The following is a 24,694-nucleotide window of genomic DNA, read 5'->3' on the forward strand; positions in this document are numbered from 1 at the left end:
ATCGCTTGTGCGAGTCACTTGACAGGTATACCCGTTCCAGTTCCCGTCAAGAGCCACTCCCACGGGAAGATCATGATGGACAGATTGAGGGCACAAGTCCAGAACCAGATCCTTTGCGTAGTGAGAGAGAGCCGGGGCCGCTTGATGACATAGAGGAGGAGGACGGTGAAAGAGGAAGGAGAAACCGGGAAGTCTCACAAAACTAATCCAGCTTACCGAGATGTCAGAAGCTACTCATGTTTCGGGTTGTTGTTGTTGTTGTTTCTGTTAGGAGAGATGATGTAAACAAAGACAGTTATCAGTCCTGCCATCTTTCCCCTGCTTGACTATTTGAAATCCGGGCCCCTGCATTCCCAAGTTGTGGCGTGAACTCAAAGGGCATTCAAAGAGGATTGTGTAACGGAGGCTGCAAGATCTCCCTGATAGCGTTGGGTGGACGAACGGTTGGATGCATCGAAAGTGATATTACAATGCTGACATGCGGAAAGGAAGCAGGCGAGACGGGAACTACTTTATGATATAGTGAGATAGGTACGCGAAGGTGGTGATGCCGGTGATGTCGTCAAAGTCAACAGGCCAAGTGGATCAATAGCGGGTTGCGACGTTGTTATCATAAAGCATTAGGCTGACATGGCCGAGAGAGTCATAAACGGATATGCCAAAAGTAGGGGTCTCCGATACAGGCAGGGGCGCGGTTACGTGCCTGATTAGCTCAGCCAAGCGCGGGTCAGGACAAATCTTGGCGTGAAACGAATCGAGCGTGGTCTGTTTCTTGGCTTTGATAGAATTCCAAGTCCAAGCTTCCACTTCACGTCCTCTCTTTCCTCTTTTTTAGCAAGTAGTCTAATCAACACCACCACACCCACGATAAACGACGACAAGAGACAGCCGCTCTTTCGCCCCTACAAGACTGACTGGCCTTCGATTACAAGAAGACCAGTCGACTTTTCCCCCACGCCTTTTGAATGCGGCCAGTGTTGTTTGCCCGTCACAGAGTGCCACCACGCCTTCTGCGCATCCCAACTTCAGCTTCAGCTTCAGCATCATCACCATCTTTGACAACCAAGACGACACCTGCTTCGACAGCACTACCTCTATTACCAACGCTGTATACTCCATCTGCCTTGTCACGCTTCCACCAATTGCGTCTCCAGTCCACGTATACGTTTCAGCAACAACAACAACAACAACAAACATCTGCTTCGCGCCGCTCGCTTCCGGTCTTTACCTGCAGTGTTCACCAACTACCCTTCCACGCCTCGATCACGCGAACGAGAAAAGACACCTCAACGGTCAGACGATTCACCTCTACCGCAACACGCGCCTTTAGCCAAACAACCGGAAACAGCTCCAGCTACGGTGACGAATCCTCCTATTCCGCAAATATGAACGGCACAAGCCCCGCGGCTCGCTCCAAGCGCAAGGAGCCTCCCCAGTACTCAGACGGCCGCCTGGCTAAGCACCACCGAACCAACGGCGATATCGACATGTCTTCTGCCGACGGAAATACCCCTACCGAAGACTTTGATGGCTCCTACGAGGAGGACGCCCGCCATGTCTTGCCCCTCGCTCCCGGCGCCGATACGGCCGAATGGCAGGCTACCATCGAGAACGTCGTCAGAAATGTTGTTTCCATCCGATTCTGCCAGACCTGCTCTTTCGATACCGACCCGGCTCTTACAAGTGAGGCCACCGGTTTCGTTGTAGATGCCGAAAGGGGGTTAGCTATACATCTTCCCCTGCTCAAACTGTTGTCTTGTGCTGACCTTTTTGTTCCTGCTAAAGTTACATCCTGACCAACCGTCACGTCGTCGGTTCCGGTCCCTTCTGGGGTTACTGCATCTTCGACAACCACGAGGAGGTCGATGCCTACCCCGTCTACCGCGATCCTGTCCACGACTTCGGTATCCTCAAGTTCGATCCCAAGGCCATCAAGTACATGCCCGTCGCCGCCTTACAGCTACGACCAGACCTCGCCCGTGTCGGCATAGAGATTCGCGTCGTGGGTAACGATGCCGGAGAGAAGCTCAGTATCTTGTCTGGTGTCATCAGTAGATTGGATCGCAATGCTCCCGAGTACGGAGACGGCTATAGCGATTTCAACACATGCTACTACCAGGCCAGCGCCGCTGCCAGCGGTGGTTCTTCAGGCTCTCCTGTCGTCAACAAGGATGGTTTCGCCGTGGCCCTGCAGGCTGGTGGCAGAGCTGATGGTGCCTCGACCGACTACTTCCTTCCTCTTGACAGGCCACTTCGGGCGCTCAAGTGTCTCCAGGAGGGCAAGCCCATCACCCGTGGTGATATTCAGTGCCAGTTTGTGCTGAAGCCCTTCGACGAGTGTCGCAGACTGGGTCTCACCCCCGAGTGGGAGGCTCAGGTCCGCAAGGCTTTCCCCAAGGAGACCAACATGCTGGTTGCCGAGATCATTCTCCCCGAGGGCCCCTCGCATAAGAAGCTTGAGGAGGGTGATGTTTTGATCAAAGTCAACGGCAAGCTCCTTACCCAGTTCATCCCTCTCGAGGATATTCTCGACTCGAGCGTCGGCCAGACGGTCAAGCTTATGCTTCTCCGCGGCGGCGAGGAGGTCGAGGTTGAGATCGAGGTTGGCGACTTGCACCAGATCACCCCTGACCGCTTCGTGTCTGTGTCTGGTGGTAGCTTCCATAACCTCTCCTACCAGCAAGCCCGCCTTTACGGTGTCGCTTGCAAGGGTGTCTACGTCTGTGAGGCTGGTGGATCTTTCCGCTTCGACAACAACGAGAACGGCTGGATCATCCAATCCATCGACCAGAAGGAGACTCCCGATCTGGACACTTTCATCGAGGTGATGAAGGGCATTCCTGACAAGGCTAGAGTCGTTATTACGTATAAGCATCTTCGGGACATGCATACGCTCCACACCACCGTTATCTACATTGACCGGCACTGGGCTAAGAAGATGAAGCTGGCGGTAAGAAACGACAAGACCGGTTTGTGGGACTTCTCTGATCTCGGTGATGCCCTTCCTGCCGTCGCTCCTGAAACCAGGAAAGCTTCTTTCATCCAACTTGAGAACACTTCTCATCCGGCCGTCGCCGATCTCGTCAAGAGTTTCGTCCACGTCAGCGTCACCATGCCCGTTAAACTAGATGGTTTCCCTAAGAACAGGAAATGGGGCATGGGTTTGGTTATTGACGCGGAGAAGGGTTTGGTGATCATTTCTCGGGCCATTGTTCCCTACGACCTGTGCGACATTACTATCACCATCGCCGACTCCATCGTCGTCGAGGGTAAGGTTGTTTTCCTGCACCCGCTCCAGAACTACGCCGTCATCCAGTACGACCCCAAGCTTGTCGACGCACCCGTTCGTTCGGCCAAGCTGTCTAGCGAGATGATCAGCCAAGGCGCGTCCACCTACTTTATTGGTTACAACCGCATTGGCCGCATTGTTCACACTGCCACCACCGTCACCGAGATGTTCGCCGTCACCATTCCCGCCAACTCCGGAGCGCCCAGATATCGCGCTGTCAACGTTGACGCCATCACGGTCGACACCAACCTCTCGGGCCAGTGCGGCAGCGGCGTGCTCGTCGCCCAAGACGGCACCGTCCAGGCCCTCTGGCTCACCTACCTCGGTGAGCGTAACCCCAGCAGCCACCGCGACGAGGAGTATCACCTCGGTCTGGCCACGCCCACCTTGCTCCCCGTCATCTCGCAACTCCAGCAGGGCATCACCCCCAAGCTGCGCCTGTTGAGCTGCGAGTTCCGCGCCATCCAGATGTCCCAGGCTCGTATTATGGGCGTATCCGAGGAGTGGATCCAGAAGGTCTCCCTCGCCAACACGGCCCACCACCAGCTCTTCCTCGTGACCAAGCGCACCTACGAGCGCAACGAACCCGAAGGCGACACCCTCAAGGAAGGTGACATCCTCCTCACCCTCAACAACCAGCTCATCACCAAGATTTCCGAGCTCGACATCATGTACAGCCACGACTACCTCGACGCCGTCCTCGTCCGCAACACCAAGGAGCTGCACCTCAAGCTGCCTACCGTCGCGGCTGATGACGCCGAGACCGACCATGCCATCTCCTTCTGCGGCGCTATCCTTCACAGGCCCCATCTCGCTGTCAGGCAGCAGATCAGCAAGCTTTTTAGTGAAGTGTATGTGAGCGCCAGGACTAGAGGTAGCCCCGCGTATCAGTATGGTCTGGCGCCGACGAATTTCGTCACGCACGTTAATGGCAAGCGCACCCCTGATCTCAAGAGCTTCTTGGCGGCGGTGGTGGATATTCCTGATAACACTTGTAAGTTTTTTTCTGTCCTTCCCTTTCCCCTTTATCCATGTTTACTAACACCGAATGATAGACTTCCGCCTAAAATGCATGACCTTCGACTCCGTCCCCTGGGTCGTCACCATGAAGAAGAACGAGCATTACTTCCCCACCACGGAGCTGATCAAGGACCCCTCCGAGCCTTTGACAGGTTGGAGGAGAATCACTTACGAAGGCGGCAAGAAGATCGAAGGCGAAGGACACGAGGGTGTCGGCGTCGCTGCGCTGGGCGAGGATGGTGGTGAGGGCGGCATGGATGTTGATGGGTGTTGTTAGGTACAATTTGGTGAGGCATGTTGGGTGAATGTTGGAAAAGGGAAGGGGAAGGGGAAAGGGGAGAGGAATGGGGAGGTGACAGAAGGAGAGGAAAACAGGGAGGGGAAGGTAGAAGAAGGAGAGGTAACCGAAGGAAAGAGGAAGAAGGTAGAAGAAGGAAAGAGAACGGAAAACCGAAGAAAAGACTGGCATGTATACCAACCTGTGAGTGTTTGTAGCTGTCATATTTGTTGGCGGCGATAAAGGGTTCAGGGGGTGAAATAAAAAGAAATAAAAAGAGGAGAAATGAATGATGAAGGCTAAAGAACAGGACAAAACAGAAATGGGAAAGGAAACGAAAGACGGATCATGAAAAGAAGGGAACGACGGGAAGTGGATGCTGAGCTAAAGTCTAGAGCGGGTATTTTTTTACGTGAAATGTCTGCATACAGTGACTAGTGGGAGGGCTTAAAGACGTCAGCTCAAGGTCACGAAAAGGGCGATTAGGTTGGGCAGGCATGGTCAGAGTCAGGGTGTTTGGTTCCATCCAGGTCGTGGTTATGGTTATGGTTATGGTCAAGGTTTGAAATCTGGTCATCACAGCCATGACACAACGCAAATTTCACAGCGCACATTATTGCTTGACGATAGTACAAGTTTGTGTGAACCAAAAAAAAAAAAAAAAAAAAAAAAAAAAAAAAGGGAGCTACAAGAAAGAATGAAGAACAGAATGTTGAAAAGTGAAAAAATCGCAGAACCAGAAATGAAGAAACTTGAACACAACATGCAGCTTGTTAGATAGGGAGTAAGCGAGGGGGATGGGGGGTGTAAGCCGGCAATACTTGGACTCTGGTGGTAACACACTGGCTGGTGATCGTTGTAATCCCTATCTCTACCATACAGCAAGCGTACAAAGTAAATCCCCCCCCGCCCGGGGTTAATCTGCTATGCTATGGGGAGCAATATTCTGTATGGCTGTCAGTGATGGAACGGTAAGTAACTTAGAGGTACTTTTCAGGCTTCCTTCCTATTTCGAAGACCCAAAGGCAAACTACCAAAAAAGGAAAAGACGGGACACGGACAGACAGACAGACAGACAGACAGACAGACAGACAGACGGACGGACAGACGGTTATAGAGGAAGGTGGTAAAAACCTTACACATATACGGACCAGACGGACACCGTTTAGGGGTTACGATATGATAGCATCCCCTCACATCACATCACATCATATTACACTGGCCGTTTTTTTATATCTTTTTTATCATGCCCCCGGTGTCGATCTGAATGTTGTCATTCATTACATTACTTTCTCGGCTAATCTGGACTACCAAAGGTACCTACTAGGCGTAAATATAAGATCAAGTCAGATAAATTGGTTAGCTGGGGAGGCAACTACATATGTATGTAGCTGCGCGATGTCGGAGATCCTGTCAATATTCCGTTGTCATGGCGTACCGGCCGGTTGATGGTGCAAATATAGCACCAGAGGGAGTTTTGATTGCTAGTACGGCAGAAGAGAAAATGATACAGGTACCTATGTTTGGTGGATGATGGATGGGCGACTTGATAGACATCTTCATCGTATACCGATCGAGGTATATGGGCACGCAAGTATTTCGTCTTGATGACCGATTACCTCGAAGTGTTATCAAGTTTATTCCCTCCAACCAACATCCCAGACTGGCTATGTTCACGTCATTAAACTCTCCATTTTCCTCATTTTTCACATTTTCCTCAGCTTCCTCAGGGGATTCTATTCACCTGTTTGTGTATAATCGTGAAATATCATATGTCTATCCATCCGCGTCCTCTATAGCCATTCGTTCGTCCAATCATTCATACGTTCGCCATAACCGAAAACGAAAAGAGAAAGAGCAAGGTAGTGAGTAGAGTGTTACAACGCCCAACGTCCAACCACTGGTGGATGCATAGCTATACGTAACGTAACGTAACGTAACGTAACCTCCAATCCGGGTATCAAGAAAAAATACACAATGCTTCAGTTCCGATGCCTGTCCCGCTGAGGTTCAAGTTCTCCTCGTCTCATCCACCTCCAATTTCTCATCTCCTATCTCAGGTGAGGAATCCCAAGCCCACCAGCAAAGTGGGTAGTAGCCGAAGAAGTAAGCCAAACACCTAATCTGACCCCCTCCCCGACCAACTAGAGATATACCCCTCTCCACCCTCCTGTCCGTATCTCGGCCCATTACCACTTCCACCACCACCAACGTCGCCATCACCACCTCCATACGAATGTCCTACACCTGAACCAAGTGAGAAACTGGAAAGATATTCAACCTCGAAGTCCAGATCTTGACGACTCCGACTTTGGTTTTGGGTCTGGTTCTGGCTTCGTCCTCGTCTCCGTAATCGTAATCGGCTCCGTGAGCGACTGGCTAATCGACTGTTTAATCGATTCCGGCTGCGTAATCGGCTCCGACTCCGTGATCGATTACGGCTCTGTGATGGTCGTCGTCGTCGGCGACGCGGTTGATATTCGGAGTAATCGGATTCGTACTCGTAGACGTAGTCTGATCCTTCGTAGTGAATTTTTTGATCATGTTCATCTTCATCTTCATCTTCGGATGATGATGATGATGATGATGATGATGATGATTCGGGCTCGGGATCGGGTCCGGATTGATCTTCGTCGTCGGCATCTTCCTCGTCGATGTCACTTAGTCCAGGTGTTGATCCATCAATGCCTGGTTTTTGCTGGCGTTGTTGTCTATGTTTGAGGTCGTGCTTTTCGTCCTCCTCGTCTAAAAGGTTGGCTTCGGGTTTATTGTCATCGTCGTCCACGGCAAACTCAGACAAAAACCACGCTGCAGACCCCGAAATCAACACCACAACCGCTCCCATAATCAGACTCAAGACCGTCTCGCCAATCTGACTAAACAGTCCAAGTCTAAGAAGAGCCTCCCAGATCATAGCCGTAACAACAGTCCGACTCATGACTTTCTTCGCCCTTTCCCCATACTGCACCCAAAACACCTGCACCTCAATCTCAACTCTCATCTTCCACTCCCTCCAACTCCCCTTTTTCACCCCCTGACTCCAAAAATCCTCAGCCCACTCCTCGCTCGACATCCGACCACTCGTACCCAAACCAGTTTTTCTCTTGTTAAAGCGGTTGTAACGGGCACCGCCATACAGTCACGTCCCACCACCGGTTCCATCTCCCGCCGTCATAAAAGCGGCACCGCCACCGTTCCTGACCCTCTCTTTCCACCTCGCGAACTCCATCACGTTAAGCTCGTGCGCCTCCCTGGCTTGAGCCCACTTTTGCATGACTGTCTTGTCCTCCTCCATCCACGCCAAGTACTCCAACAGTTCCTTATCGCCCATCTGGGTGACCCAATTGGCACCCTTTTGCTCGTTCTTGAGCTTGCGAGCGGCAAAATGATCAACGACGCGCGCGTTGAAGACGTTGAACTGGTGGATGTAGATCTTGAACTGTTCAGCGTACGACGCCCACTGCGCGGAGGTCATCTGACTAGGGGTCGCCAGCGCGGCTGGTGGGCTGGGTGCTTTGGGTGGTGTGGGGAAGTTGATGTTCTTCGGTTTAATCTTTTCGCGCTCGAAGGGCGGGAGCTTAGCCGACGCCCTGGATTCGAAGGGAAGGTTGGATTTGAGGTCCGCCGAGAAAGAGTTGAGGCCGGTGCCGGGGTTGACGAGTTTGTCGACGTCGAAGTTGCCGAAAATGGGGCGAAGGTCACTGTCCTCTGAACCAGCGTTGGCAACAGGGATGGTAGGTCGGTGTGAGGCGTTGGCGGCGCTGCTGCTGCGGCGGGAGCTAGTGCCGTTGGACGTCTTGACGCCATTGTTGAGGTTGCCGGAGCGCCATTCAGGTTTGGAAGGCTCCAGGTTGACATTGCGCGCGCCCCCGTTCATGTTGATGATTGTGGGAATGCCATGAGCGGGAGTCGGGGGCGGGGCGGCAGGAGGAACAGCGTGTGCCGGGGTTGGTGGCGGGGGAGGATCGTCAATATCCATAGCCATAGGGCTAGGCGCTCCATTGATACCACTTTCATCGACACCAGCTGCCGAGTTGGACCTGCTCTTTCCATCGCTGCTGCTGGTCTCTTCTTCATCAACCAGGCCAGCAGTGCCCGCAGTCATCTTTACCGGCCTGGGCTTCCGGATTGGTCGCACATTTCTCGTAGGCGAAGTCGATGATTTCTTCGCCGTCGGGGGCGGGACAAAGGTATGCGGACCGAATTCTGCTTGCCATTGGCCGGCATCAAAGGCACTTGGCTTCTTACCTGCATCATTTGCTTCGCTAGGCGGACGAGTTGCGCCGCTGACTGATTCGTTGGAAGACGTATAGGTGTTTTTGAGGGGCGATTGGCGGCCTCGAGGGACCGAGCGTGCTCGTTGCTTTGCGCGCGAAAAGGCGTCAGCTCCGGGAATGGTGGTCGATCCACCGGCGTTAAACTGAAATCCTGCACCAACCTGTTCCTGGTCCACGAAGCTGGCGCTGATATTATGAACGCCACTCCGGGTAAAGTCGGCTGTCGCCTGGGGCTTCTGGGTGTATCCATCGTCGTCGGGGACGGTGAAACTATTGGGGTAAACGTTGTTAGTCGCTCGCTGCTTTTGGACCCTGTTGTGTACGTTGGTCTTCCTGGGCGAGAGAGGGTTGTCGGTCGGCTTTATGATATGCTGTCTCCGTGAATGCATCTTACGCCTTCCCAGGAGAAGCTGCAGCTGGTCGTGCATATCCTTTTCAAAAGAAGATATGTCCCCGGAGGTCGACTGATCTCCACTCGGAGGTTTCCTGCCATGCGACTCCCGGTTATTTGCCGTATCTTCATGAGCTCTTCCGCGGTAACTTCCCGCGCCGGCATGACTGAAGACATGGGGCGGTCGAATCTTGCTGGGTTGACCGAAAGAGGAGGTTGACTTGAAGTATTCATCTGGTTTAAAGAAAGGAGAAGGAGCGTACACTTTGGGGCCATCCTGCGCTGATTCTGAATGTCCGGGTTGAGCTGTGTAAACGTTAGCCGCTGCGTCTTACGAAACGGACAGAGCTGACATACCATTCGGGTTGCTCCTCATAGACGAGCTGGACGCACGCGGCGTCGGGTTGGCTGCTGTATTGGGTGCTGACCTGGGTTCAGCTTCCTGGGCATAATATCGCGCGCTGGCTCGCGGCTCAGCTTTCGAGGTTCCAGAGGATGTGGTCCCGCCGTTGGCCGCCTTCCCGAAGCTGTTGGACTCACCGACACTAGCGCTGCGTTGTCGCGACGGGCGCGGATGGGGCACCTCTTCCTCGGATTCCTGGTTGGGCCGAGAGGGATCCTTCATGGACTTTGCTCTGTTGACGTTGGCTCCTTCGAAGGGGTTGAACTTTTCGCCGATGTGGGAAGCATAGGGGGTCCGTTGTCTTCTGTCCAAGTATGTCTCGCTAAACTTCTCGCTCAAAGGGTCAACCGGGGTGGGAGTCGATTGTGGCCGTGATTTCCTGATGTTAGCGGCAGTATCCTCAAACATGCTGTTCGTAGCCGTGTGGTGGGCGCTGGAAGTGTAGTTATGTCTCGACACTGATGGTTCATCGCCCACTGGGGAATCCGGTGAATAGCCAGGCCGTCTAGTGGTACCAAAAGCAGCATCTGCACGACGAGCCTGCCCTGCGGTCCGTGGCGGTACTGGAGGCGGCTCCCTCCTGGCACTTTCTGTGCGTTCGGGCCGTTCCGTTCGTGCTGACGACGCATAACCCGACGACTTGGGGGTTGACGAAGATGCCTGGCCTGTCTTGGTGCTTGATCGCATAGCATCCCACGCGCGCAAGTTGTCGGCAGCAGATGCCGTCTTTGGTGGGACTGGGCGCGAAGATGAAGAGGAAGAGGATGGTGTCCCCCAAGCGGAATAGCGTGCGTGTGCCGACGGACCTGGATCGGCACGAGACGGCATATGAGGGGTTCGTCGCGAAGGAGGAGCGCCATATCTGTCAGCCATTTCGGCCGAGACGTTGGAGTACGGGTTGCCGCGGTGGCCAGAAGCGCCTGGATACCTGCTCGTGGTAGAAGTCGGTCCTCGTTTGCGGTAGGCATCGTACTTGGCCTTCATAGACGGGTCGGTAAGGACCTCATGAGCGGCTTGGATGTGGATGAACCGATCCTTGGCCTCCTCCTCTTTTCCTGGGTTGCGATCCGGGTGGTATTTGAGGGCCAGCTTCTTGAACTGCTTCTTCACCTCAGCCGCGTCCGCTGTTGAAGACAGCTCGAGGTCCGCATAGTAGTCGCGGTCGTAATCCAGCTTAACTACCATCTTGACGGTATTGTGATGTTAAGCGAAGGTACAGAAAATCCTTGCATGCCACGGCGTAGGGTGGTTTATCGTGTCGTATATGTCGTAAAGACTGGCTATTCAGAGCGATGAAACCAACAGCAGAGAGAGGTGATCCAAAAATCGATGGAAAGCGGGGGAAGGTTGGTCGGTTGCGGAGCGAACAAGGGTGGCCTATAGTCGTTTGGAATGTTTTCTTTGCTAACGAAAGGCAATGTCTGGGTGGTGTTGGACAAGTTGATGGCGTTTCTCTGGCGCAGGGAGAGAAGGGGGGTCTGCAGGTAGCGTGTTCGCCTATGGGGAGTGTCGGGCACGAATGACTTGTCGGGTGAGTGAAATCTCGGCGCGATCAACGAGCGAATGTGCTGTCGAGTTTGTTGTCTGGAAGAGAAGAAGAACTTGTTAGGCTGACGGGTGGTTCCAGGCTGTGCAAGTGGTCGAAGTTCAGGGCTGCGTCACTGGCCAGGGCTTGGATGGGCTGGTCAGGATGCGGGGCAGGCAGCAGGGCAGCTGGAGGCAGAGCAGGGCGTGTTTACCTACCAGTAAGCAAGTCTCCCGTCTTCCCGTTTGTCGAAGTGGAAGCGTGACGGATGCAGCTGCAGTGTAGAAGGATGTGTTGACAGACGCAAGAACAAGACGCGACCGTTCTTTGTGTTGACTCGTATTGGTGTGATGGTCCTTTTTGGTTGTCAAGACAGCCAGAGTTGCTGGTGGTCAAGTTGTTGCTTCTGGAAAGAAACAAAACTTGGAAGTGTGATTGACTTTGTTTTAGCCGCTGGCTGGTAACGCCCGGGAACCGGCAGTCCGATAAGCTTCGTGATAAGCACGCGGGTCTCAACCTCAACTGAACCGAGTCTGGTTCTGGTAAGAACAAGAGATGATGAATGGTATTCAGCAGACGAATGCCCGGATATGGTAGTCAAATTACTAAACATAAGACAACATGGAAGTTACGGGAGTGATTTGGAGACAGCCAACCGCAAACACCGACAGTAAACACAAGGACGTGCCGATTGCAATTCCCCTCTCTAACAGCTTGCAGATGTTGACTAACAGACAGCCAGTAGGGCTGCAGTGCAGTGCAGTGCAGTGCTGTAACCCCGACCGCTTCTGAAGTTTCACAGCCGACTTCAGATATTGTATCCAAATTGAAAGGGGAAACACAACACCGCGGTGCTTTATCGTCAAGGGAAGCACTTGATCTTGTGATCTTGATGCCAATTTGATTGTTTCCAGCTGGTGGTGATCATAACAAACGAGTGGAGCTTTTCCCCGCCAGTTGGCAAGGGCAGCTAACTTTTGGATTACCTCAGCAGGGCCCTGTGCCTGAGGAGAAAAGACCAGCAGACAGGCTCAGGTGGGTCATCCCCGAGTTCTCCCCAACCTCGAAGCGATGGAACCTTTTGCCCTATGACGTCGATATCGACATTTTGGTTGTCTCGGGATTCATTTTCCTATCAAGTGCATTATTTATCTGTATATGCGGTACCATGGCATTGAAAAACACGGAAGGAACGATGTCGCGATGGCTCCGTACATCCGTGCAAAGAACCAAGACGTGTTTGTTTACTTTTAGCGTCTTCAACCGCATTCGAACGCGGTTTCGGTGTGGAGGAGGGATTCCGTTCTTGGTCACAATGTTGGTCGGGTGGCAATACTTGGACGGCCTCCATCTCTCCAAGGTCTCTTCACCACACCAACCACCGTGATGACCATGGCCGGACCTGCTTTAGTCAGGGGAAAACCTCAAAATTACCCACACCTCGAGAACATCTTTACTACCATCACGTTGATCCCCCGTATTTGGGGTGCTCCGGGTCATCAGCCTCTGACCCTCCATTGCCCTCTGGGTGGTCACGCTTTCACCTCAGGCTCTCAGTGGCTTAGCCTCAACTGACAGCCACCTGTGACCGCCATGTTGTCTCGTGGTTTTGTGCTTCTCGATGTGGCTGACCATCAGCCATGCCGAGGCTTCTGGCAACTTAACCTCAGATCATCGGCAGATCTATTTGAACCTACCTTAGAAATGGTATAGGTAAGGAGGAAAGGAATCACTTACAAAGGTTAGTCCATCCACCAATCAAGATTGTATCTTGGCACCATATCTAACCCTTGCCTTAGCCAACCCCGATCATTTCTACTTACTTAACCCTCATCGCTGACATGCCTTTGAAGTCCAGTCATTCGTCGAGGATCTTCCTCACTCAGTCTAAAGCAGTGCCAAAACCAGTGATGCGGTCTTAACTCATGTTCCTAACCGTGGCTGTGTGTTCTGGTCTTTGGATTGAACGCAACAATAGGCCCGCTCAGCTTATATTTCTCGGACATACGTGGAAAACCGCAGGGCCGCGAACAACACAAACGAGTTCAAAACCAACAGTGACGCTCTCTACGAGAACACTTAACCTACCTGGGCAGATACGAACGACGCCGGTGCCAGTGGCAGGGCTTCGGTACATCTTGAAAACCTGCGGCTTGCCAAATCTACGGTTGGCCATACTTCCATCAAACGCATCCGTGGTGATGACCGGTCCGTGACTCCGCGGGACCTAACCTCCACACTCTCGACGGGAGGAGGCAATTACGAATCCACCTGCATCTGAATCTGCAGGCTCTCGGGCTTACTCTGTCGTGATGCTCCCGTTGGCTGCGCAAGTTGACGGAGCTGGTCGATCCAAGACGATATGGTGTTTGTCGTTTGGCGATTGAAATGTATGAAGCCGTCTCCGCCATGTTCTCAAGGGTGAAGAGATGACTGCTGTCCGATATGGGGAGAGGGAGGTGGTCGCTATCGCTATCGTTTCAGGTGGGTCTTGATTTGTGACTGACAGGCTTTGTGTTTGGAGGAATGAAATATTGGTTGGAACATAATCGTACCCGGTGATGTTGGCCGTTGTCCTTGTCGCTAATGGTGACAATGATGAAAAAAAACCTGAAGTTCCGAGAGTTGAGATGGGCAGAGTCCAATCGATGGGGCTTTGGCATTCAGTCTGAAGTCCGCCTCTTTCTTTCTCTCTAGTACTACTCCGAAGTCATTACACTCTAGGTACTTCTGGCTCCTTCTTTTTCCCTTAACTCCTTCCTAATCTTCTTTCTTCCATCGTCCCTTCTCAAAATTGGAGTGTCTTCAACTCTTATAGCTCCGGTCCACGCATATTTAGCCTGTTGATGTAACCCTACTCAAGGGACAATGTAAACACCAAGAACATGAAGAGTAGAACGACCGAGCAAGTCTTGTACCCCCTGAGAGCTGAGACCGCCTGGGCGCCTTGTTTCCGCCGAACACTCCAAGATAACACCTATCAACACTGCCCTGCATCACCATCACCATCACATCACACCGAGACTAGGCCAACATGAAATATCTCAGATTCAACCTAACAATTTAGCAGCAAGCATGGAAAGTCAAGGTTGATAAAGGAAATATAAAAGAAAGGTATTCCAGGGACAGTAAACAAGTTAAAATTGGGATCAAATGCTGGCCATACACAACCGTCGACTAATGTCACTAATTCCGGTTTACATGTACACAACCCTGATGAGTTCCATATGCTGGTTCACTCGTCAGGATCTAGGGTAATACAACTTAAAACCTCACTAAACCGCAAGCCTCAAAGTTCACGCTGTCAAGCAGCCCTTAGAATCCGAACAACCAGCTTCCATTAGACCTAGGTATACAAGGCCAATGTTAACGTTCAACAAGCACATACGGCCATAGATAGTGGGAAACTCGGGATCCCGTCCGCTCTCCCATAGATAAGCCACTAATCGTCTTCTTATCTATGGGAGCGGGAAGGACAGGAAACGGGTCTTTTAATCACGTGGCAAGGTCAAAAAACTGAACCACCAGCTCCCATATCCATATCGTTCGGACGGAGGCATTGCGGTGAGCCCCAGACATAGCTGAGGGTAATATACACTCGCTCTGTCGCCTCCGAAGCTGGGACAATCGTGTTCGTGAAGCAGTTAATTAGACGGAATCCCGGAACGCTTTTGAACGCAAGTGCCCACTCGCTTTCGATATAATTGGTGTGTGTAGATGTATATAGTTTAAGGCATTCCTTGATTAAGCTGTAATCGATATTTTGCGCAGGAAATTATCTACCCAAAACAATGTTGTAGCTGTAGGAAAATATATCTCCACCCTCCACGTCGTTTCTAGGGCTGGGTTTAGTCGGAAGGATGAGATGAGCGCTGATGTGACTGATAGTATCGAAGCCTCCTCCTTCAATTATCCCTTCTTCTATATCAGTGGAGGTAAAATCCCTAGCCAGGTTATTGGATCGGTCTATATGAAGAGCTATTGTATTAAAGGTTATACGTCCGGGAAATCTTTTAGCTATGAGGTAATTGTCGAGCATGCAAGCCTCCGATACCAATGCAGTTCTTATTCTGAGGACGTCTTTAAACGAACAGATTTCCAAGCTTCGAGCGGAGGCCTCGACGAATGCACAGAGCGAGCAGGTTTTGGGGTGCTGCAGGGTGATCTTCCAAAACCTCCGCCGGGTCAAAGGTTTTGGTTTGACGCTGAAGATTTCTTCAAAGTCCAGTTGATTGCACTCTTGACATAAAAGACCTCCGCCGGGTAGGTAGACATGGGATCTCTTGCTCATCATGGAATACGCTGTAGGGTTGAAATTTGCCGAAATGACAGTCGGCGGATTTACTTCTTGGTCTTCTGACTTGCAATGAGACAGGGGGAAAGAGTTGAGACTGCTTTTTTTTTTTTTTTTTTTTGAGTTCGGAAGCTCGATATCGTTGCATGTGTGGTGTCAAAGAGGAGAGTCCATCGATCACTTGTTGATTGAAAGGAGAGAAAGGGCAAGATTAGCCAGAAGGTTTATGATATGCGGTGCAGCCTGTGGCCTGGCAGTGCTCACCTATTCACGGGCGAACATGCCTAGGTAGGTATTGGCCAGCCATCACATACATGACAGCAGGTACAGCACCGAAGGTTAAACACCAATATATACTCAGCAAGTAATCATCATCATCCCTGGTAGTTCTATAACCCGCTTAATGCTTTATACTTTCGGTCCCCTCATGAACATCTCCCACGCGGTCATGACCTTGTCGAGTCCTGCTTCATCAAGCAAGTCCTGGAGAATGACTCTCCTCCCCGTCTGCTGCGGATCTTCAGCCGGGACGTATCGAGACTCGTCATCTTCGCCGCTCTCCGCGGCAAAGTACACCATTGCACCTTGATCTGCCCCAACCCTGTATGGGTCCCAGGGAGATCCGCCGTTCACAAACGAGATAATATCTCTCGCGAATTTATCCCCCGACTTCTGCTGACCGGGTCCCAAATGTTCTCTGTAGTTCAGCAACGCGAACGCGATGTCCAGAATGTGCGTGGCATGGCCTTTCCAAGGGCCATCCCATGGGTTTGGAACGTTGAACCGGTAAAGGAAAGCTTCTGCGCCAGGCTTCTGGGACCATGCCCTCGCAAAAGCCCGAGCACCAAGTGCAAAGCAGATGTCAGTCGCCAGATCCAAGACAGCCTTGGTCGACTCGGTCGTGTTGGCCGTGGCGCTCTGGTCCAGCCCATACGCTGAAGTAATAGCCGGTGTAAGCTTGGGATCGATGGGATCCAGAGCCTCTGCGAGATAGGTTGCTAGCGTGTGAGGCAACACATCGCTTCGAGCTGCGACACGGGGTGCATATGCACTGCCCTAGGGGGGGCTGTCAGTATTGGACTTTGTCGGGTTTATTTATCTTGGGAGTTGCAAACACCTACATCCATCTGGCAGTCGCCCACCAAGATTCTTTTGCACCACTGCATTCCAGGAAACAGGTCCGCTGCCCGGCCTGGGTCCGCCAGTGCAGCATAAGTTGTGGCGGCAGCAATCTTCTCGCCGTCAATGAGTGGCCCCATAGGCATCTTGCGCCCGATCTTCTCCCTGATGTCCTCTGGCGAGGCCTTCAGTAGGACGTCTACATCACCGTTGCAGCCCAGCAACTGGATAGCAGTTGCAAATGACCTTTCACCCATCGCCATAGGTTTGGCCTTGACGATGGATGAGCCGCTCATGGCAATCAGCTGGCTGAACAGCGGTTGGGTCCCGTGCAGATGGAAAGTCCCAGATGCTGATGGCCCCTTTTGTGTTAGTTTTGGAAATGGGTTTCAAGGGGGCAGTAATAGGTATGCGCACCTGCTCCAGAGCTCTCTCCAATGTACGTTACGCGTTCAGGGTCCCCGTGAAAACCGGCAATATGATGCTTGATCCATAGGAGGCCAAGCCTTTGGTCATCCAAGCCGTTGTTGGGCTTGTATCCAGCCTCTGCCATTGCTGACGAGTGGAGAAAGCCGGCGACTCCCAGTCGGTAGCTTGAACATGTCAGTTATAGTCCGCAGTCCTTCAGGGCGGGTACGTACTTGATTCCGACCGCGATCATGGGCTGGCCCATTTGCACGCTTGTTTGAACAATGTGTCCTAAATCATATTGTGGATAGGAGCTGCTTCCAGTAGCAAAGGCTCCGCCGTGTACCAGCGCCAGGACGGGCCATGCCGGGCCGTCAGTCTTGATATCGGGTATAGCAATGTTGACCGTCAAACACTCCGTGTCTGACTGCGTCAATGCTGACGCCGGTAGTGAGTGTTGGATTAGCTTCTGTTCCCATTCGCACCCATTGGTAGGGCTGATGGGAACCGGGCTACGCCATGTTAGTCTTGACCCCTAGGTATCAAGTCACGGGCCGAACCCCTTACCCAAGACAAGTTGCATCAAACACGCCTTCTTGGACGCGTGGATGGTCAGATGGGTAGGATTTCAAGAGCTCTCCGCGGGCGAATCTATCCCGAAGAACCGCATACTGTACACCTAGGAACTGAGCGGCACCGTCAACTTTTCGGATGCCGCGAATAGGTCCGATCGTTGGGTGATTTAGGATGGACGGCTGCTCCAAGGAGGTCATGATGGCGTGTGTATCTGCAAATGAGCGTCTATAGAGACGAGTTGGAGGGGCACAAAGGTTGGAAGGGCAAACTCATCTCCTTTTAGGAACTTGGTTTCCAACAACCGCTCTCGTGGCTAGTTACGGTCACCATGACCATGGGACCAGAGATGTCAGCTGGCGGAGCATTTTAGCCAGTGCCCGCCTTAACTCCGCCCCGCTTCATATGCGGGTGTTGATCACCGAAGAAGGTTCACCCACCACCTTACAGAGTGGACGGCATTGACTGAGCATCTTGGAATGGAAACTACCGTAGAAAACATTACCATATCTATATCCATACTTGAGCTGGCTGTTGCCTTGCACCTCCTTAGGCCTCCAGTCAGTTCCACCATAGCAATAAGCGGTTTCACACCCAACAATCCACAATCTCTCGTTTTCATCATGGCGTCCAACCAGACAGAGACCAATGATCTCATCAGCCCGTCCTCTATAGGGCACTTTGGCATCCGCACGACACCTGACAAGTTCGAAGCCATGGTCAACTGGCATCTCAACTTCTTTGGAGCCCGCGCCGTGCTTCGGAACAAGAATGCCGTCTTCATCGCCTGGGACGACGAGCACCATCGCATGGTCATCGTCTCGGATCCGTCTCACGAGCAGATTCCCAACCGGGCCACTGCCGCCACCGTCTACCACCTTGCCTTTACGCTCAACAGCCTGGCGGACCTGGCTACCAGCTACGAGCAGAAGAAGGCCCGCGGAATCCTCCCCCACTGGCCCGTCAACCACGGCATGAGCACCAGCATGTACTACACCGACCCCGATGGCAACGAGTTTGAGATGCAGGTCAACAACTTTGATACGGCCGAAGAGGCTCTCGCCTTTATGGTCACGCCCGAGTATGCCGAGAACCCCATCGGCGTGGATATCGACATTGAAGACTGGCTCAAGCGCGTCCGCAGTGGCGAGGACGAGGCTATCTTGAAGAAGCGGCCTGTGATCGGCCAGAGATTGTCAAGATACGAGAACTCGATTTACTTTCAGAAGCCCCCGGCGAGCACAGCTTGATGACATGGACCCCCTGGAAGGGCGTTGTTGTTGTGGTAAAGGCTGGAGGTGGTATGGGATTGTAGGAGCAGTGGGATCAATGAGAAGTTGCGTGAGGAAGAAGTGAAAATGTATGTATCTTATCCAGATGTACTATGTAGGGGGCACACAGGCACCTGTACCGTAGAGGTAGACAAACAGATGAAGAGTGGCCCCGGAGCTGTCACTGCCGTGTCCAAGCTGTTCAGTTGTTTCTTTGCCCTAATGCATGCAATTCCAAGGTGCTTCTTTTTTTCCCATCATTGTCTTGGCGTTTTGACATCCATGCCGACAACCGAATGGAAGACACAGCCACTGCCCGCTGAGTAAGCAGCTTTTTGAGGTTCGTTGAGGAGAATGTGCGGCATTTCCACTTCCCCACCTCGTCTTCAACGAAGAGCGTTGGACGGACATGGAGATAACCTAACTAACCGAACGGGATTCCATGCCCCAGATCAATCTCTAGAACTACCCCACACTTTTCGTTCAGCCTGTTAGCGCTCCCTATGGTAGTGTCGATCATCATCATGCTGTTCAGCGCACCATCAAGAAGCCTCGTGACCTTGCTGTCTCGTGGGGTGGGGTAAAAGCCGATTTAGGAAGCGCTTTTCCGGCACAGGCGATCAAAGTGTACTCTCAAGAAACCCCTGCAGCATGTAGATCTTCCGATGGGCCCCCATGAGTAGATGTTGTCCGCTCTAAGCCCGAGCCTCATAAGCGACGAGACGAGTTGCGAGTCTGGGGAACTGAGACGGAGCCGCCGGCCGCCCAACAAGCAAGCAATGGAGATGCGGAAGCCTGGGGGACAACTGTTGTCTTATATCCTGGGATTACCCGGTTCCGCCGGGGCTGCTGGGTAGAGTCTAGACACCCTCATACTACCTCTCCCACGGTACCAGCTACCCACTTCGTTTGTACCACCATACCTGTCCCGCTCACTTCATCATGTCTTCACAGTCCAACAAGATCGCCATTGTGGGTGGCGGGCCATCTGGCCTTGCTCTGGCGGCGCTGTTGGAGAAGAAGGGCGGTTTCGACTACGTCGTCTACGAGAGCAGCGCCGAGCATGTCCCTCCCCGTGGAGGCTGCCTCGACCTCCATCCCGGGAGCGGACAGCGGGCCATGCGCGAGGCCGGAGTTTTTGACGAGTTCAAAAAGTATGCGAGGTACGGCGACGCAACCATTCACCGTCTGTTCGACCACAAGGGCAACAGCCTCTTTGACTTTGGCGAAGGCCGTGATGCCCCAGAGATTGATCGCTGGGCCATCCGCAAGGTCTTGCTGAGTGGAATCCCCAAAGGCAAGATTCACTGGAGGAAACCGGTTCAGAAGGCGGAGAGGGACGAGAGCGGCCAGATTGTTTTGACCTTTACCGACGGCTCAACTGCTTCTGGCTTCAAACTGGTCGTGGGCGCTGATGGCACTTTTAGCAAGATCCGGCATCTGGTATGTCCCCGAATTTTCCACACTGCCCGGTTTGATGAATTCCTTTTTCCTAAAATTACAGCCTCCAGGTCACGGATGCGAAGCCGGTTTACTCTGGCTTTTTCTACATCACAACCAAGATCCAGCCAGAGAACCCTTTCTATCCCAAGATGAAGGAGTTGTGCCGGATGGGCTCCATGATTGTCATGGGCAACGGCGTGCACATGTTCAACTCGCGCCAGGGCGACGGCCATTACCGTGTCGATGTCGGCATTCCCGGGCCCGAGAACTTTGCCACTAGTGGGATCGTCGACGTCGCTGACTGGGAGGCACTCAAGAAGTATCTCTTGCAGGACGACTTTTTCGGGCCGTACTCGAAGGAGATGCAGGACATCATCACCAACAGCGATGGGCCTTTCCGACCATGGATCATGTACTACTTCCCCACGGATCGGCTGAACTGGCAGCCGGTGTCTGGAGTGACGCTGATCGGAGATGCTGCTCATGTTACCACGCCCTTTGTTGGCGACGGCGTCAACTGCGCAATGCGTGATTCCTGCATATTGGCAGGCAAGCTCAAGGAGCTCGGTGTCACGGACAAGGCGGTGGCGGCCTATGAGAAGGAGATGTTTCCCTTTGCCATCGATGTCATTACGAGGAGCTTGCAGAGTCAAGTCATGTTCTTTGAGAAGGAGTCGCCCAAGACTTTCATTGAAGTCATGAGTTCGGGAAAGCCGTTGATTGGCACAACCGATCATATTTGATAGCAAATTGTAGATCAACTTTTCGATAGCATCTTGAATTGACTGATTTTACACATTTTTTATTCTCGGCCACATAGATTCACAGGTACCACCACCCTGTCTACCTCATACCCGTCTTCATAACTGCCTATATGTCTGGTTCAAAATTGCAAGCCGCCCTCATCGATACAAGTGCTGCAAGTTGTTTTGGCCTTGGGCTCCAATCCAATGAAATAACAGCTCTAGTCCAGCTCTTGGTTTCACGGAAACGATCCCATTCGCATTGGTGGTCAAGCATTTCCTTTCTTCTGGACCAACAATCTACATCTAAAATTCCTCCTTTCTGTACATACCCAGACGCTCCACCATAGGCCTATCGTTAATAGCAAACAAGTAGGCATGCCCGCTTTGCGAAGTACAAGTATGAGAAACAAGGCTCCAAGCAGGGACAGCAAACGTGTCCCGGGCCTTCCACTGCACCCTCTGCTCCTTCCCATCCGAGTTCGGCGTGATCACAGTCGTGTATCCCTCTCCTTCGTACACATGGTAAATCAACGAGACCGTCTCCCGCAAGGGCTTCGTGGTCGCCCCCGGCGCGATGCGCTCCGCCTGAGCAGACACAGTCTTGGACAGATGGTTGCCGTCCCCCAACGTGTAATCGTAGCGGGCATGTGCGGGGCTTTCCTTGTTGTTGGCGGCGTCGAGAACAGCAGCAACCTTGGACCACGGGATCTTCAGGTTGCTGTCCTCGCCCGCCGGAACGCTGGGGTAGCGCGCCTCGGCGTAGTTTTGGGCAAAGTTGAGCGGCAGGAACCGGAAGACGGGAAGATCAAGACCGTCCAGCCACACCATGGGGCCGTCTCCTTCGCTGCCGTGGTCGTGCCAGTGCCAGCTCGGCGTGAGGATGACGTCGCCACGCTCCATGGTGAGCTTCTGGCCTTGGACCGCCGTGAAGCCACGCGATCCCTCGACGATGAAACGAAGGGCAAAGGCAACGTGGCGATGTGCCGGGGCGGTTTCGCCAGGTAGGATGAGCTGGAGGCCGGCGTACAGAGTGTCGGTTGTGTAGGGGGCGCCCAAGGTGGGGTTGTTGAGCATGAGAACGCGCCGCTCGGCTTCCTCGGCGGATATGAGCTTGCCAGACTCCATGAGCAGTGGCCGGATGGTGTCGTATGGCCAAGTGGCTACGACCGCCTTGGGGTTGGGCCGGGGCGGCACCATCTTGTCCAAGACGGTCCAGAGAGGAGAGACGTTGGTTGCGGACATGTTGGCGTAGAACTGACGCTCATTGGGGCTCTGTTCCGAGGGTGAACCAGCAGCAGCATTGCTGTGCTCGACCGGGGTCTCTGTTGGTGAAAACATGATGATGATGTACGGTATGGTGTTATCGATGTTGGTGAACTTCGAGAGTGAGTATATCACAACGAAATGGTACAAGATCAAAAGGGATAACAAAACGACTTTACAAAAGGCAGGCCTGGGGATTATTACAACTCAAGGCAACCAAAACGGTAGGCATTCCCATTCGGTGAGTTATTTGGGGGTACCTACCTACTTGAGTCTCAAGGTACCTTTCATTAGCTCTAGGTCACTTGTAAAAGGTAATCATGTGTGATGATGACGATGTCTCTTCCGGCTGGCCAAGACGGTGAGGGCATACGGTGCTGCACCTTTGACACATGGTATTACGACGAACTGTTTGTTGATGGGAGCGGGGATGGATTCACTTCCTCTGTTTGGAGTGCGGTGCGGTGCGGTGGTCCTGGGGCTGTGCGGGGGAGCCGAGGCATGCGGGCAGTTAAAGGCAGTGGTCAAGCGCGCGGAGACAAGGCGGAAAGGGCGGGAATAGCTACAGACGTGCTTTCCTAAAAATGGCAGACACGACAGGCCTCAAGATGCAGTTGTAGGCCATCGCGGCAACTACCTATCTGAAACCCAGCCATCGATCGCCAAATCAATTACCCGGGCACCTTTCACTATGGGGGACATGACGAACGGCGCCTGTCTCTGCAAAGGGGTCAAGTTCACCGTCGAGGGTGTGCCAGAGAATGTGTTCATGTGTTACTGCTCCCACTGCTCCAAGAATGCCGGCAGTGTCGGACAGATTGTAAGACAGACCACACGCCCCTGCCAGTATCTTCAGCTTCTAATTTGAAACTGCCTACGGTACCTACCTCTAGTCTGCCAAATTCCCACGCAAGGATGTCCAGGTTCTGGAGGGAAGCAGCCTTTTGAGCACATGGGTGCTACAAGACAATCTGAGCGGCTTTGAAAAGCACAAGGTCTTCTGCTCCAGATGCGGCTGTACCTTGTGGACGGTTCCCATGAAGCACCGAGGCGACACTTACATCGTCCGAACATCGCTACTGGACAAAGGGTCAGCAAGCTCCGAGCCCAGATATGTTGCTGAAACACATGAACTGACATTCTTACAAACGCCAGACTAGAAAAGTTTCCCTACAAGGCCGAGTTCTTTGCAAGCAGGAAAGTGGAGGTAGTAGCGGCTCCGGAAGTGAAGAGCTTCCCTACCATGCCAGGAGCATGAATGATGATGCGCAATACCTTCATTGTATGCAAAATGTTTTACTCTGTTTCTAGCCAACTACCTACCTACAGAAAGGACATGCGGTTCTTGACACTTCCCAACTGCTCAATCCTAACCTCAACAACATCCCCATCCTTCAACCACTTGGGCTCCTTCATACCCATCGCAACTCCAGCGGGCGTACCAGTCATGATGACCGTTCCCGCCTCCAGCGTCGTTCCCTGACTGACAAACGCAACAATGTCCTCGGTGTTGAAAAGCAAGTCGCTGGTGTTGGTATCCTGGCGCAGCTCCCCGTTGACAAAAGTCTGCAGCCTCAAGCTGCCCGCATTGCCAACCACCTTAGGCGACACGAGCACCGGTCCCAGAGGCGCAAACTTGTCAAAGCCCTTGCTGAAGCACCACTGCGGCACGCCGCCAGCAAAGTTGGGGTCGCGCTGCCACTTGCGGGCCGAGACGTCGTTGGAACACACGAAGCCGGCAATGTGCCCAAGCGCCTCGCTCTTGGGAATGTCCTTGCCCGTCTTGCCCATCACGATGCACAGCTCGCCTTCGTAGTCGAGTTGGTCATCTTGGGCAAGCTTGGGGATGGGGATGTCTTCGTTGAAGCCTGCCACTGAGGTGCGGGGCTTGATGAAGATGGAGGGATATGGTGGTGGCTTGCGGCCGCCTTCCTGGACTTTTTTTTGGTACATATAGTTAGACTAGTCTCCATGGCTTTTTGGTAGAGGTAGACAATGTAATATTTACTTACTGTGCTTGATGTAGTTGAGACCCACACACTTGACAATGGGGACATCCTCGGCAGTCAAAAGGGGCAACAACTTCTTCACCTTGACAACTTGAGTGGTGGGTGCCAAGCTAAAGAGATTGCTGCCTTCCCAGACCGTGGCCTCCATAGTTCCTTGAGAGACGACTTCATCAAGGTCATGGACCGAAGAGATGATGGGCTCGCCGTATCTAGACTGACCGGCTTCGTCCTCGAACCGGACGAGGCGCTCAAAGGTAGAAACCATATTGATCACGAATCCACAGGCAATGAGATGGGTGTGATTGTTGTCTCCGAAACTGATGAGCCAGGGTGAGGGAACCTAGGCAATCGATGGCTTTATGGCTCTTTCCTTCGTGTGCGTATGC

General features: G+C 52.7%; 8 protein-coding genes across 8 annotated transcripts; 4 read left to right on the forward strand and 4 right to left on the reverse strand.

The window, feature by feature from the left end:
• The first annotated feature begins 827 nt into the window (after window positions 1–827).
• On the forward strand, window positions 828–5,237 carry SMAC4_12614 (uncharacterized protein). The gene is made up of 3 exons (XM_003347296.2): window positions 828–1,720; window positions 1,786–4,283; window positions 4,345–5,237. The coding sequence occupies exons 1-3, from the start codon at window positions 966–968 to the stop codon at window positions 4,584–4,586; spliced, it is 3,495 nt and encodes a 1,164-aa protein (XP_003347344.2). The 5' UTR covers window positions 828–965; the 3' UTR covers window positions 4,587–5,237.
• Window positions 5,238–6,291: 1,054 nt separating this feature from the next.
• SMAC4_07202 (uncharacterized protein) lies at window positions 6,292–11,592 on the reverse strand. The gene is made up of 4 exons (XM_066090585.1): window positions 9,612–11,592; window positions 9,518–9,560; window positions 9,025–9,133; window positions 6,292–8,949 (listed from the first exon to the last, which is right to left on the reverse strand). Exons 1-4 carry the CDS (start codon window positions 10,840–10,842, stop codon window positions 7,726–7,728), a joined length of 2,607 nt encoding a protein of 868 aa, XP_065946363.1. The 5' UTR covers window positions 10,843–11,592; the 3' UTR covers window positions 6,292–7,725.
• Window positions 11,593–15,884: 4,292 nt separating this feature from the next.
• On the reverse strand, window positions 15,885–17,776 carry SMAC4_07203 (uncharacterized protein; the record flags this gene model as incomplete). Its single annotated transcript, XM_003347299.1, has 6 exons — window positions 15,885–16,077; window positions 16,195–16,532; window positions 16,598–16,947; window positions 17,013–17,188; window positions 17,237–17,515; window positions 17,571–17,776. 6 exons carry the CDS (start codon window positions 17,774–17,776, stop codon window positions 15,885–15,887), a joined length of 1,542 nt encoding a protein of 513 aa, XP_003347347.1.
• A 279-nt stretch (window positions 17,777–18,055) lies between these two features.
• On the forward strand, window positions 18,056–18,826 carry SMAC4_07204 (uncharacterized protein; the record flags this gene model as incomplete). The annotated part of the gene is made up of 1 exon (XM_003347300.2): window positions 18,056–18,826. One exon carries the CDS (start codon window positions 18,056–18,058, stop codon window positions 18,824–18,826), a length of 771 nt encoding a protein of 256 aa, XP_003347348.2.
• Window positions 18,827–19,789: 963 nt separating this feature from the next.
• SMAC4_07205 (uncharacterized protein) lies at window positions 19,790–21,033 on the forward strand (the record flags this gene model as incomplete). Its single annotated transcript, XM_003347301.1, has 2 exons — window positions 19,790–20,290; window positions 20,359–21,033. The coding sequence occupies 2 exons, from the start codon at window positions 19,790–19,792 to the stop codon at window positions 21,031–21,033; spliced, it is 1,176 nt and encodes a 391-aa protein (XP_003347349.1).
• Window positions 21,034–21,339: 306 nt separating this feature from the next.
• SMAC4_07206 (uncharacterized protein) lies at window positions 21,340–22,374 on the reverse strand (the record flags this gene model as incomplete). The annotated part of the gene is made up of 1 exon (XM_003347302.1): window positions 21,340–22,374. The coding sequence occupies one exon, from the start codon at window positions 22,372–22,374 to the stop codon at window positions 21,340–21,342; it is 1,035 nt and encodes a 344-aa protein (XP_003347350.1).
• Window positions 22,375–22,990: 616 nt separating this feature from the next.
• Window positions 22,991–23,465, forward strand: SMAC4_07207 (uncharacterized protein; the record flags this gene model as incomplete). Its single annotated transcript, XM_066090586.1, has 2 exons — window positions 22,991–23,119; window positions 23,193–23,465. The coding sequence occupies 2 exons, from the start codon at window positions 22,991–22,993 to the stop codon at window positions 23,457–23,459; spliced, it is 396 nt and encodes a 131-aa protein (XP_065946364.1). The 3' UTR covers window positions 23,460–23,465.
• Window positions 23,466–23,622: 157 nt separating this feature from the next.
• SMAC4_07208 (uncharacterized protein) lies at window positions 23,623–24,573 on the reverse strand (the record flags this gene model as incomplete). Its single annotated transcript, XM_003347304.1, has 2 exons — window positions 23,623–24,236; window positions 24,312–24,573. The coding sequence occupies 2 exons, from the start codon at window positions 24,571–24,573 to the stop codon at window positions 23,623–23,625; spliced, it is 876 nt and encodes a 291-aa protein (XP_003347352.1).
• Window positions 24,574–24,694: the final 121 nt, after the last annotated feature.

Source organism: Sordaria macrospora, chromosome 3 (assembly GCF_033870435.1).
Source record: "Sordaria macrospora chromosome 3, complete sequence".
NCBI lineage: Eukaryota > Fungi > Ascomycota > Sordariomycetes > Sordariales > Sordariaceae > Sordaria > Sordaria macrospora.

Coding starts and splice junctions, on each gene's coding strand:
- SMAC4_12614 (XM_003347296.2), top strand. CDS start 966: ATGCGGCCAGTGTTGTTTGCCCGTCACAGAGTGCCACCACGCCTTCTG. Junction 1,721..1,785: donor GTTGTAGATGCCGAAAGGGG/GTTAGCTATACA, acceptor TTCCTGCTAAAG/TTACATCCTGACCAACCGTC. Junction 4,284..4,344: donor GGATATTCCTGATAACACTT/GTAAGTTTTTTT, acceptor ACCGAATGATAG/ACTTCCGCCTAAAATGCATG.
- SMAC4_07202 (XM_066090585.1), bottom strand. CDS start 10,842: ATGGTAGTTAAGCTGGATTACGACCGCGACTACTATGCGGACCTCGAG. Junction 9,134..9,517: donor GCGCAGGATGGCCCCAAAGT/GTACGCTCCTTC, acceptor TTACCCCAATAG/TTTCACCGTCCCCGACGACG. Junction 8,950..9,024: donor GCTTCGTGGACCAGGAACAG/GTTGGTGCAGGA, acceptor TCGCGCGCAAAG/CAACGAGCACGCTCGGTCCC.